Genomic DNA, 13,388 nt, shown 5'->3' on the forward strand with positions numbered 1-13,388 from the left:
AATTTCTTCTTTCTTCAAGGATTCAGTTAATTCCTCCTTGGCAATCTTACACTCACTTCTTAACTTTTTAAAATCAATGAACTGAGACTCAAGCACATTATTCCTCTCACTTAAAAACAAATTGTTCTTTGATTTTAGCATTTTCTTTAGTAAGAGACTTAAGTGTAACACGCAAATGATATAACTCTGTAGACATGTCATTTATAACATCATTACACTCAGCTTTAGATAAATGTGCAAGGTTTGTAGTAATTACCTGATTACTTGAAGAACTTGTTTCTGTTTCATCAGACTTGGCCATTAGGGCTAGATTGACATAGATGACATCTTCATCTTCATCAAGACCATCTGCTGCCCAGTCATTTTCTTGTGTAATGAAAGCCCTTTCCTTTTTTTTGAGCAGCTCAAAGTATTTTTGCTTATAATCCACAGGCTCAAACTTTTTCTTACTGGAATCTGACTTCCAACACTCACTGGCAAAGTGCCCTGCCAAACCACATTTGAAACATTTGAATTTTGATTTATCCATCATGTTTCTATTTGGCTTGGCTGCTCCAAAGTTCTTTTTGAACTTGAGCTTGGAAAATCTTCTGGAAAGAAATGCTAAATATTCATCAATGTCTTCCATGTCATCTTGGCTCAAAGAATCTTCAGTTTCTACTGCAAGCCCCTTGCCCTTGCTTTCACAGACCCTTGAAGTTGACTCAAAAGCTTCCATCTTCATCTCCTTTTCTTTCTCTAACTCAGCAACTAGTGCAGTGGACCTTTCTTTCTTCTTTCCTCTCTCCATCCTCCCATCTTGCTCTATTTCAAGCTCATATATTTTCAGGATGCCATACAGTCTCTCAAAAGTAAACTCCTTATAATCAAGAGAGTTTCTCAATGAGATTGTCATTGGTTTCCATTCCTTTAGAAAAGATCTAAGGAATTTCAGATTGGAGTCTTTTGTTTGATAGACCCTTCCATGCAGCTTTAGAGCATTTAGCAGTTTTTGAAACCTACTAAAAATGTCAGTGAGAGACTCACTTTCTTCATTATGAAAATGCTCATATTGCTGAATCAGTAGCTGCATCTTGTTTTCTCTAACTTGCTCAGTGCCATCGCATATGATCTGTATTATATCCCAAACATCCTTGGCAGTTTTGCAGTTGATAATGTTGTCAAACATATCACCATCAACTCCATTAAACAGGATATTCGTGCCCTTTTTATCCTTCCTGACTTGTTCAATGTCAGGATCAGACCATTCATGCCTTGGCTTGGGGACAGATGGCTCATTTCCAGTTGCAGCTCTCATTGGAACATGAGGGCCTCTTTCTATGCAGTCAACATAGGTCTCATCTTGAGAAAGCAAATGAAGATGCAACTTTACCTTCCAATGATGGTAATTATCTTTATCCAGAAAAGGAATCTTGACTCTAACATCTTTCTTGTTCATCTTGTTGTATTATTTTGATCTTTAAACTCTTTGTTTGTTAAGAGCTTGCTCTGATACCAATTGTTAGTCCCTTAACAATATAACAAGAATTATAGAAGGGTGGTTGAATGGAATTCTTGAAACTTTTTCTTGATTAAAAATGTTTTAACTCGAATATATATATAAGTGTTAATTGATTAGCACAATGCGGAATAGTTACTTAAATGAATCAAAACACAAATAATTAAAAACAAGAATTTTTAAAAACTTTCTGGTGGATTTGAATGATTCCACCAGAGATATATAATATATATCGAGAGAACTCTGTGTGCAAAAAGCTCACAGCTGCTTACAAATATTGAACAACTAAGAATGCAGAGAAATGCTAAGAATTCTGCTTGCAAATGTTTCTCTGCTTCTTTCTCAGATTATTCCTTAGTTGCTACTTCTTGGTTTATATATCACTAAGATTACAAAGTAATGAGACAGGATAATAAAACAAAACTATCTAGTCTATTACAATGCTACTTCATTACTCTATTCCAGCTTCTTTGAATATCTTTATAATAGCATGGAAATGACAATGCTTCTTTGTTCTCAAAAACCCAGTTGAATAGGCTACCACATTCCATTTGCATCCACTCGACGCATGTGACTGTGTTGTCACTGTCAACAGATATTTGAATTCTTTATCCGTCGGGTTCATGATCATCCGTCGAGTTATTGATCATCCGTCGGGTTGTTGATCATCCGTCGGGTTGTTGATCATCCGTCGAATTCATTGTTGTTTATCCGTCGGGTAGCAATCATGCACTTGACTTCATTTCACTTATGCAGAATTACAAGACATCATCTATGTACAATTAATCAACCTATTCTGCATATCTAACTAAAGTCAACATGACTTAAGTACTACTACAGATTCTAAACAATGTGTATGCAGAAATGTGCTACAGACTTATTGTTACATAAACTACTCACTCGATGGATAATAAGTCATCATCCATCGGAACTATATTGAGTCATCCGTCGGGACTATAAACCTTATCCGTCGAGTGCTACATAATTTCACTAAGTAAAATCTACCAAGGTGTTTTGTTCATGAAATCATCAAGTACACAACATATACACAACAAACTTATTTAAAGTGATAGCATTGGTAAGGTGGGAAATGTTATTATAACAAAATTATTACTTTATTGAGGGTAAAAATATAATGTCTTCATTAAGTTGGGACCTTCAAAAATATTATTTTAGCATGTTGATTACTTAATCGATTAACAGTAATTTTATAAAGGATATTTGAATAAGATAATATTACTAATTGAATGATATAGTTTTATTGATAATTCTATGTGTATTTAAAAAAAATATTTATGTTTTAATTAAAAATTGATTTTTAGTTCACATCAATAGGATACGAATTATACTTAATCTAATATTAATTTGATATATCTCAGATCAGTGGTTTATATTATTTTATTTTAACACGATACCCAATACACCGACAAATCAAACTAATTATTTTATTTTTATTTTTATTTTTTTTGAATATGGATCAATAAGATAATTTTGTTTTAGACGGAATAATTAGTATATATTATTTTATTTTTGTTGGTCGAATTGTATTTTTATTTTAATTTTGTTTTAGTCTGAATCAATTGTATAATGTAATTTTTTATCCTGGATAAATGAAATATATTATTTTGTTTATCAAAGTTCATTTGTATAATTTTTTTAGGAGGACTGATAGTATTACTATTTTATATTAACCCGATTCACATGACATGTCAACTAAATTTTAATAATTATATTTAGTTTGCTTATTAATTTAGCCCGAAGTAAAAAATTAGAATAATATAGAACTCGATATGAATTAAAATATAAATTGGTAGAAGAAGTTGAACTTAATATAAATTATAATGATATAGAGTTCGATATAAAATAGAATTAAAATTGGTAAAGTAATAGAGGAAGTTGATTTCAATATCAATTAGAATAAGAATTAATCGACCCAATAATTAGAATTGAAATAATTAAGTAAGGGTAATTAAGTAATTCACCAAGTATCGACCGACCGACTACCAAATTTTTAATGTATTATAATATAGTATAGATAGATTGGTGTTTAATGGGTATGTTAGACAATTCTTCCCATCACTCATAGTTTAGGTTGGATTTCTAATTAGAAATTAGAAATTTGGACATAACACTAGTGATTTTTAAAAATTATTTAAATTATTTAACTGACCCATACTTAGGCCCCATTTGTTTGGCCCTGAATGTTACTGAATAAACATGCTGCATCTTCATTCAGGTCATTTGTCTGAAAATATTTAACACATGAGCGATTCATAAATCACCTAATCATTCATGTCGATAAGTTTATCCGAATGATTCATATGATACTGTCCACACTTTTTATCAAACTTTTATATTATTTTTTTCCTTGTTTTTTGCAAAAGCCTATTTTCTCTTTCATTTTTAATATTTTTTTATTAACTATAATTATTTTGACATTCATAATTATATCATAATTATATCATTTTGCACTAACATTAAAACAAATATTATGATAAACAAGTTATTTTATTAAGTTAATAATTTTTTAATAATATTCCCATGTATCCAAATTTAATATCTAGCTACACTATATTATATTATAATCAATGAAACCTTAAAATTTTGAGAGTGGATCGATAGTACGATACATGCTTAATTTACTTAACTACCCTTATTTAAATTTTATTTTTACTTAATTATCCTAGCTTAATTAATATATAAATCAATAAAATTTTTCAAGTTAAACACATTGCCCTTTTTATTTTACCCAACTAAAACACTTCTTTTTATAAAAAAATCACGAGCAATTTTATTTAATAAAATATTATATTAATTAATAACTAACCAATTACTTTTACTAAAGCGTATTAGAACCTTTTTTAATTTATACATGTCTTTGTCTGAATTACATTTTTAATTAAAACACATTATTTTTTAAAATATTTAGTGCATCTAGCATTTTAAATGCTTAGCACTTTTAACATTCAATATTATATCAATTTTAAAATCTTGTAATTTTTTCAGACTCATTTAATCACAAAATTTAATCACAAAATTTAATAATTTAAAATTTAATCTTGTAATTTTAAATGCTTAGCACTTTTAACATTCAATATTATATCAATTTTAAAATCTTGTAATTTTTTCAGACTCATTTAATCACAAAATTTTATAAATTTCTGAAATTTTTGTTTAACATAAGGGAGAAATATTAATAATTCAGATTTGCCAAATGACCCTTTAGCCACCATTATCAACTAGTACTAATAAAACTAGTACTAATAAAACATAAGGAGTCTCACAAACTTTCTCCCTTGTGTTAAACAAAAATTTCAGAAATTTATAGAACCAAAGGCTCTCTCTCTCTCAGCTGAGGCACGTATATAATTGGTCCACTGTTTTTAGGGTCCCCGAGGAACAGACATGTATAATTGTCCTCATGCTGGGACTAATAAACCACGTGTCTCTTCTTGCCTTTTTCTTTGGTTGCCTAATTTCCTGTGGTCACGCCCCTTCTTTAAATATCACGTTTTTATTTTTGTTTTGTGATTTTGTGTTTGATTGGTCGTACTCATACGTGAATATGCATGTGATTTTTAATTGGTGAAATATGAAATTTATAGAAAGAATCAGCTGTAAGCTGATCAGTATGCCTGTCATTCACTATAAAAGGAGGGTGGATATGATGAGTTTAAGGGCATCCCAACTGAAACACATACATTTATCTATACAGCAAGTTAGAAGACTATTTATTGAGTGAAATGGCTTCTGTAACTTTGCCAAGTGACCCAAAAATGAGTGAAATAGTTGATGTATCTTTTCCAAGTCAGGAGACACCGATTCAAATGGCTTCTGTTTTCTTGCCAAAGTTTATTCTGCTCAAGTCAAGATTTAGTCCCAATTTATTGGGATGTGTCAAAGGAAATCCAGACAGCATCAAGGATTATGTCAAGTTTTATGCTGAGCGTGTTGGGATGCTCGAAGCAAAGTTTGAAGTCCACAGATCTGCAACTGGGAATGGAATGGTTCACATTAGGAATTGTTACAACAACCGCTACCTGGTGTTGAACGACACTAATGATGCCGTTGTTGCCAAGGCTGAAACCACTGAGGAAGACCAATCCAAGCGTTCTTGTACGCTGTTCAGGCCTACTGGAAATGCTAATAGCACCCGGCTTATCAATGTTCATCTTGGGAAGAATGTGTCCTTCTGGAGAACTACTGGACTCTATGAGGGATGCTTACTGGCACAGTACACCTCAAATGCTGCGGACCTCTCCGATGTATTCAATGTAATTGATTGGGAGTCGCTGGTGATACTTCCAAGATATGTGGCTTTCCAGAATGCAAATAAATTTCTCAAATCCGTCACTTACAAAAAACATGAACATCTTCAGTTTGATCTAAATAAGGTGGACGACAATCCAATTTTGTCGACCAATGAGATCATCCAGACTGCCAATAGTAGCATTCACATTCGTAGCTTGCACTTTCAAAAATACTGGAACGAACGCGGATGGATTCGGCCTGAATTAGTTACGCCAGATAACACCACACTATTTGAGGCAATCAAATTAACCGATGATACTATTGCTCTTAAAACCGTAGCCGTTAATAGATTCTGCAACAGGGTGCCCAACAGGGATAATAAAAAAAACTACCTCGCTCGTGATCCTTCTTCAATCATTCCAGAATCCAGATTTAAGGTTGTAGAGGCTGTCTCTTCAAGGACGATCTCTAATTACCAATACCACCTCATGAATGCAAGAATTTACAATGAGACCATCGACACAATGAGCGAGAAAGTATACTCAAACAACACCAGTACTCCCGAGTTGCATGCGTACATGCTCCAACGTCTGCAGAGGACAACCACTACATGGAGCAGCAGTATCTCAATCAGGTTGACTGCGACAGCTACTGCTAGGATAGGCATCCCATTTATCAAGGAAGGTAAAGTAACAGTGGAGAGTGAGTATAATGGAGAGCTTACATGGAATAAAACCACTGTAGACGAAACTAAGACAACCCATAGCTACCTGAAGATGGTACCAGCAGGGAAAAAGGTGACGATGCGAATGGTGGCAACCAATGGTACTTGTGATGTTCCGTTTTCTTACACTCAGCGTGATGTCCTTTATACTGGGGAAACAGTTGTCACAGTGATGGACGACGGCATTTTTACTGGCGCCAATTTCTACTCTTACAAAGTTGAAAGCTTGGAGGAACCACTAGTTAAGAACCCTGGTGACATGGAAACTGAGCCAGAATGGAAGCCGTTTGGTATGCTGTCACCGTCAGGGAAGTTCATTCCTATCGAAGAAGGAGCTCGAGTGGAATGAAAGTGGCAACAAGGCGTTCTTGATTTCAAGGAACTGCTAGTAAACTCGCACTCTTTGTTAAGTCCAAGTCCTATTACTTTTTGTTATGTATTGTTATGTTCCTATTTCCACTTGTACTCTGTTTGTTTCAGTTGTTTGGTGTGTGATAACCAGTAATGCCTATCTAACGCATGAAGTCCTCTATTGTTTTTCAACCTTGCTTTTGCATTTTATATTATTAATAAAAACTGTTAAAGTTCCTCTTATTATCTTGTTCATTGTGTTTCCTTATGCAATAAGCTCTTCAATGGCCAGTAGGCCCTATCTAACGGCATGAATAAGTACTCTGTTGTTTTCGTATTTTGATCCAGTAACACTTGCAAACGGGGTTAAATATGTTCGTTGTTCTAAACTTAAGGACTTTTTTTTAGCTTATGATATAGCTACCAAACAATGGTTCTATGTACAAGTGTCCCCTGATGCAGGCTCGCACGAATCTCTACAGTTATGAATCTCTGGTATATTTGGGCAAAGGCATACTCCGCTTGATTGCTTCCCCTTATAAGGATCGTCAACCACACCAGATCCAAACACGAACCAACAATAATGACGCTAGGAATGTGTTTGTCACTCCGCTTTCTTCCAAACTCAATTATTTCAGTAGTTTTCGCTTTGTGAGCCAATCACACAATTAACCTTTGCTGCAACTTTTTTAGGTTCAATAGTTTAAATATATTCTGAAGCTTCTATCCCCTAAGTTTCTAATACATTAAGATACCCTCAATACAGGCATACCTTAAGTGAAGCTTCTACCATATTTATCCATTTCTTTAAAAAAAATTACAAAGCGAGACAACAAGAAATACGGAAGTTCAAAAAATAATTCAGAATATTTAATCTGCGATTGGATGCACACCTAAAAGGAAATATAATTTAAGACATGATACTTTATTAGGAAGCATTCAACAGTACCTCTCCGCGAGGATAGAGACTACCTTTTTTGCTCTCTGTTTAAGACCATGTAGCAGGAATAGGCCTGGACACACCATTTCTTTTATTTTCCGATAAGAGGCTCTGTATCAATCTTGACACTCTTACTTGTTGAGGAGCTCATAGAAGTTGTAGCAAGCTCCCAAAGCCCATCCAGTTGATCATTTACTGGATATTCAAATTCTTCATAAGATTGTTCAGCTGTAGGTGAATTACGTGGCACGTTAATACTTTCTAGCTCTGCTGCAACTTGTTTCATTGTAGGCCTCTTCCTCCCGTTCAAGTTCAAGCATCTATATGCAATGTTAGCAAATGTTGTGATCTCTTCCTTTCGGCCCTCTTCTACAAGTTGGGGATCAAGAATGTCAAAGATTCGATTCTCTTTTATTGCTAATATGAAATGTGTTGCTAAACTTCGTCCTTCTTCGTCAGATATAGGTGCAAGGATTGATTTTTGCCCTGTCAAGAGCTCAACAAGAACTACACCAAAGCTATAAACATCACTTTTATCTGTAAATTGGCTTGATTGGAAGTATTCAGGATCCATGTAACCGAATGTACCGTGTACTCTTGTTGTTAGGTGAGTTTGATCAATAGCTAATGATCTCGAAGTTCCAAAGTCTGCCACTTTTGCTCTATACTTTTCATCTAAAAGTATATTTGAAGACTTGATATCTCGATGATATATCGGCATTGATGCAGCAGAATGTAGATAGAATAGAGCTCCTGCTATTTCTACGGCGACACGTACACGGATATCCCATGTAAGTGGAAAGTCTTCATTGTAGTCATGAATATACTCGAAAAGCGTTCCATTTGGGATGAACTCATAAACCAGTAAAGGCACATCAGTCTCCAAGCAGCATCCATGTAGTTTTACTATATTTCGGTGGTTTATTTTAGATAAAAGGACAACCTCATTAATAAATTGTTGCTTTTTACTGTCATCTTCTATCCTGGACTTTTTCACTGCAACTATTCTTCCATCCGTCAACATTCCTTTATATACAGTACCTTGTCCTCCTTGTCCAAGAATTCGATTTTTATTGTAATTGTCAGTTGCCATATCGAGTTCCTTTGAGGTAAATAGCTTTGTCGTATCGACAATACCTTCACTAGAGGACACTTGTTGGCATAACAGCAGGCCACCATTTTTCTCGAAATTCTTTTCCTTGAGCTGACGTAATTTTCTTCGTTTCATGAGTTTGCACAACCACCACGTTGCAGCCAATACCAATAGGACTCCCAGGATAGTACAACTGGCTGCAGTACGTACCAATCATAATGGAAGATATTACTTATTACAGTTAGGATATCTAAATGAGTGCAACATACCATAGCTTACTAGTTTTTGTAAACTATTGAGCTTATGATACTAATGTCTGATCACATTACTGTGTTATATTAAGCAAGCATCATTTTCCTTAGGTATGGTATCCTGTTGGGTCTTTGTGGTGTTACTATGAAATCGAACTGAGAAAAAAAATTGATATGCAGCTTGACTTGGTTAGAAGAATCTGATTCCAAAAAGTTCATGTGATAGATGTAGCAGTCTTTATGCTGTTTGAAATGAGAAGTCTCAGGAAGTATATGTGTGAAATCGTTAGAGCATACCTATTTCTATGACCATTCGAGCTCTTTTGTCGTTGGCTAATCTGGTGCAGTTATACATTCCACTAGCTTCCCACCCTTTATTGCATAAGCAATCGTAGCCTCCTAATGTATTGTTACAAATCTGCTGACAATTGTTCGTGTATGGATTTGCACACTCATCGATATCTATCATTGGAAAAAGAAACGCATCAGATATAAGTAAATTCAATTGAACTAAATTCTCTCTGAAAATGCAAAATTTCAAATTTATTGCAACTTTTAAAACAAATGTGGTGATTTACTGGAAGATCTTACCTTGACATCCATCCCGCAAATAAGGATTTCCTTCATAGCCGTGTTTACAATAACAACTTTGATTTATACAATTTGTATTGTTTCCGCACACTGAACTATTAATTCTGATATAAAACGGAAAGTATGATGCTCTCCCGGGGTAACAGTCATCGGTTAAGTTGAGCTTCCAATCCAGCACAGCAGGAACTTGTTCCATATGTTGTACGCTGTAGATATCTGGCAAGTTCACAAACCAATTCTGATCTACAATGAATGCATACTTGCATAAGTCTTGACCATTAAAAGGATCGATAGTCCTTAAAGATGTACTGAAATTCCAGAAGGATGGAGGAATTATTGTTTGGCAGCAGTTTATACCGAAACAACGGTGCTTATCTCTTGTTGTAGTATTGCAAAATGACATGCATCCTCCAAGATTGGATCCTGTTTCGGTATTTATCAAAGCAAGATTGTTGCATCCCATTGCAATGAATATATTTTTAGTTTCTGAGAATCCAAATGGGTTATATACAAATACCACTTGTTGAGTTCGGCTTCCATTCGTACAATCTTTGAATATGGGGCTCTTAACCTGAATGGTTCCTTCTAGTGATATATTCAACACCTCCAGTTGGTTGTAATAGAGAAAAGGTTTTGGTGGATCGAAAGTCTTATTGCAATAAATTTTGATCCTCCAGTCAAGTGCACAATCGCTTCCAATTCCGAATGGGTAAGGAATAGTGAAGTTACCACATTTATCTGGACATCCAGGGATTATTGCAGCAGAAACCTCTTCTGAAAACACTAATACTAGTATCATCAGTATAACTAATTGCATACCCATCTTTGCTATTCTTTCTTGATTTTATATTTAGGATAGTACGCATAAACAACACATATTTATATCATTTTTATATGGTTTAGTTTCTGTAAAAAAATCAAGATATTTGAAAAGTAAGTGTATGGAAAAATCAAAGTACGCTGTTTTCTACAAGAGATTGTTTTCCATTTGAAATTGTAAGTGTGTGGAAAATAATACTTAATCCCTTTGATTTATTGTGGTGTTAAGTTATTGGAGATAAATAACAGAAGTGCACATGTAAAATGGAGTCATGAAATCTGAATTATGACATCAACATTGTAGCATCAGCGACTCTACTGAATTTAGAAGATCGTTATGTTGAGCGTTGAGTATTATATAGTTGGATAGCGCAAGCTGTCCCAAAATTTATTTATATCGAGGAAATAAAATCTACGCAATCTGAATTGGTATACAGGAATACAAGCCTTGATCTGTAGAAACACCAGATCTTCCACACAAGCCTTGATCAAAGAGGTAACAGGACCCCGATGTTGGCCATTTTAGCAGAGCCAGAACTTGTTCCAATTTTTGAACACTGTAGATGTCTGTCAAGTTCCCAAACACACAAGTCTTATCTACAATGAACAAGGTTTAATGCTAAACTCTCTCACTTTGCTAAAATATGGCAATCAGTTACCCATCAACAACACTGATTTGCTGAAATATTTGATAAAATATGGCAAACATACTGTCAGGCTGAAGACTTTGAAAGAATTAATCTGATGAAAGCTTGCGTAAATTTCTTTGTTCCTGAAATGGTGCAATCAAATATAATCTTGTCTGCTTGTTTCATCCGCAATGACACAACATCAACACATTCTTGTTTCCTCTGGGAGAGGTAAACAAAATAATTCTCGAAAAAATAATTTCAACTACTTAGAGTAAAGCAAACGAACAATGTATGGAAGAAAACTATCTGTATTACTCCTCTGCCCCATTGAATTCTATACGTTACTTTTCGGCACGCTTTTCAATACTCATTTAAAACATAATTCCACAATATTTTTTTTAAAAAAAAAATTTCTGAAAAAAAGTTTCATGTTTAAACTTTTATTCAAAAAAAAATTTTGAAAAAAACATTACGGAACTATATTTTATAGAGACCTCGAAATACGTGCAAATAGTAAACGTATAGAAATCAACGGGACAGAGGAGTAACAAATATCAAATTTAAACTCTATAAAAAAAATTAAAGATCTTCGGGCTCGTATATACCCTACAAAAATATTAAACCAATATGGATTGAATTTAGGTGCAACTCAACATGATTTTCTCTTCTTTTAGTGTTTTATTGTGTCAGTAGCCGCTCAACTACGTCGTAGCCATAATGGTAGTCACTGGATGCAATTTTCACTATCGTAATCATACATTGGATGTAATTTATTTGTAGGATTCTTAATCATATCCCAGTTATGTTTATAATTAATGATTATTGTGTCAGTGTGTATGATTAATGATCATGATTCTGATGATGATTCTGATGATTATAACTCAAACCCCAGTACAATTCCCCTGTTTTTAAATTCTTCGAATAATCAAAAAACATGTAGAAGTTCCCCTGCAATGACTATTATGCATTGGAAAAATGTTGCAAAGCCTGTTCCAAGTTCAGCTTCTTTAGTAAAACAAGCTGTCATTTTGCTTTTAATCCTGTTTTTGATTTGCAAGAAAACATGATTTTAACAGGAATTGAGGACAAGTCACTAGAGGGGTTTTCGGTTATATAGTATATGATAAGGCTAAAAGGAGGATGAGAATTAGGTTGAAAGTTAGTTTGGCAATAGGCGTTTAAATTACGGGTGTGTGCTTTTTGTTTTATAAAGAGGACTTGAGTGCGTTTAATTCGTTTTATTTGTCTGTGGTCAGGTGAGTTTGATCAATAGCTACCGACTTCGAAGTTCCAAAATCTGCAATTTTTGTTCTGTACTTCTCATCTAAAAGTATATTTGAAGTCTTGATATCTTGATGATATATAGGAACCAATGCAGCAGAGTGTAGATAGAAGAGAACTCCTGCAATTTCTATAGCGACACATAAACGGATTTCCCATGTAAGTGGAAAGTCTTCAAAAAGTTTTGAACTGTTTATATTCCCGAAAGTGTTTTAAAGCATGTTTTAATTTTCTAATTGCTTTTAAATGCTATAATAAATCCATACATCATTATATCAATGTGTGACATGATATTACTTGCATGCTTACTTGTTTATTTATTTTTATATATGAGATATATGCCTATGTTTACCATGCGATGATAGATTTGGGTGAACTTAAATCAAAATAAGACGTGCTCTAGAAAATCTAGAATAGGAATCGTTTCTTGCCTTAACAATAATATTATGAATACAATCATGAGATTCTTGTGTTTATGAAACACATAATTAAATATGAATTTTCAATATTGAGAGAAAAGATGATTCTGTCAAAAGCATATTTCGATCTATAAGAAAGGGGTATTAAGTGACGCCTCTTGACAATGCTCCCCCGATCTGGGAATCATCTGATTATCGATTATTGATTTGAAATATTTAATTTAAAAGGAAGAATCTCTTTATAATATGATTATGATTGTAACATAATATAAACCCTCTAAAATTAAATAATATCAAGTAGTAATTGGCCAATGACACAACGAGCTTGTGTCGGTCATAGCCTTCCAACATGGTAGAAAGTAGTTCTTATTTTAAATCATTGTCGTTTCGTGCTACAGCCGACCGCTTTGATTTTGAAATAAGAAATACTTGTCTATTACATAAGAGATGTGTACATTGAATTAGAATCTAAAGGTCGTTACGTGTTGCAGTCGTGGGCCATTGGAAACTGATTCAATTGTACGAAATATTGGGTTAG

The 13,388-nt window shown here is 33.9% G+C and overlaps 2 protein-coding genes across 2 annotated transcripts; one reads left to right on the forward strand and one right to left on the reverse strand.

The window, feature by feature from the left end:
• Positions 1 to 5,241: 5,241 nt before the first annotated feature.
• LOC141708553 (uncharacterized) lies at positions 5,242 to 6,822 on the forward strand. The gene has a single exon (XM_074512262.1). It carries the CDS (start codon positions 5,242 to 5,244, stop codon positions 6,820 to 6,822), a length of 1,581 nt encoding a protein of 526 aa, XP_074368363.1.
• A 780-nt stretch (positions 6,823 to 7,602) lies between these two features.
• On the reverse strand, positions 7,603 to 10,545 carry LOC141660717 (wall-associated receptor kinase-like 8). The gene is made up of 3 exons (XM_074467708.1): positions 9,700 to 10,545; positions 9,406 to 9,570; positions 7,603 to 9,054 (listed from the first exon to the last, which is right to left on the reverse strand). Exons 1-3 carry the CDS (start codon positions 10,520 to 10,522, stop codon positions 7,856 to 7,858), a joined length of 2,187 nt encoding a protein of 728 aa, XP_074323809.1. The 5' UTR covers positions 10,523 to 10,545; the 3' UTR covers positions 7,603 to 7,855.
• Between the last annotated feature and the right edge of the window lie 2,843 nt (positions 10,546 to 13,388).

Source organism: Apium graveolens, chromosome 1 (genome assembly GCF_009905375.1).
Source record: "Apium graveolens cultivar Ventura chromosome 1, ASM990537v1, whole genome shotgun sequence".
Taxonomy (NCBI): domain Eukaryota; kingdom Viridiplantae; phylum Streptophyta; class Magnoliopsida; order Apiales; family Apiaceae; genus Apium; species Apium graveolens.

Coding starts and splice junctions, on each gene's coding strand:
- LOC141708553 (XM_074512262.1), top strand. CDS start 5,242: ATGGCTTCTGTAACTTTGCCAAGTGACCCAAAAATGAGTGAAATAGTT.
- LOC141660717 (XM_074467708.1), bottom strand. CDS start 10,522: ATGGGTATGCAATTAGTTATACTGATGATACTAGTATTAGTGTTTTCA. Junction 9,571..9,699: donor TTTGCGGGATGGATGTCAAG/GTAAGATCTTCC, acceptor TTCCAATGATAG/ATATCGATGAGTGTGCAAAT. Junction 9,055..9,405: donor TCGAATGGTCATAGAAATAG/GTATGCTCTAAC, acceptor TACGTACTGCAG/CCAGTTGTACTATCCTGGGA.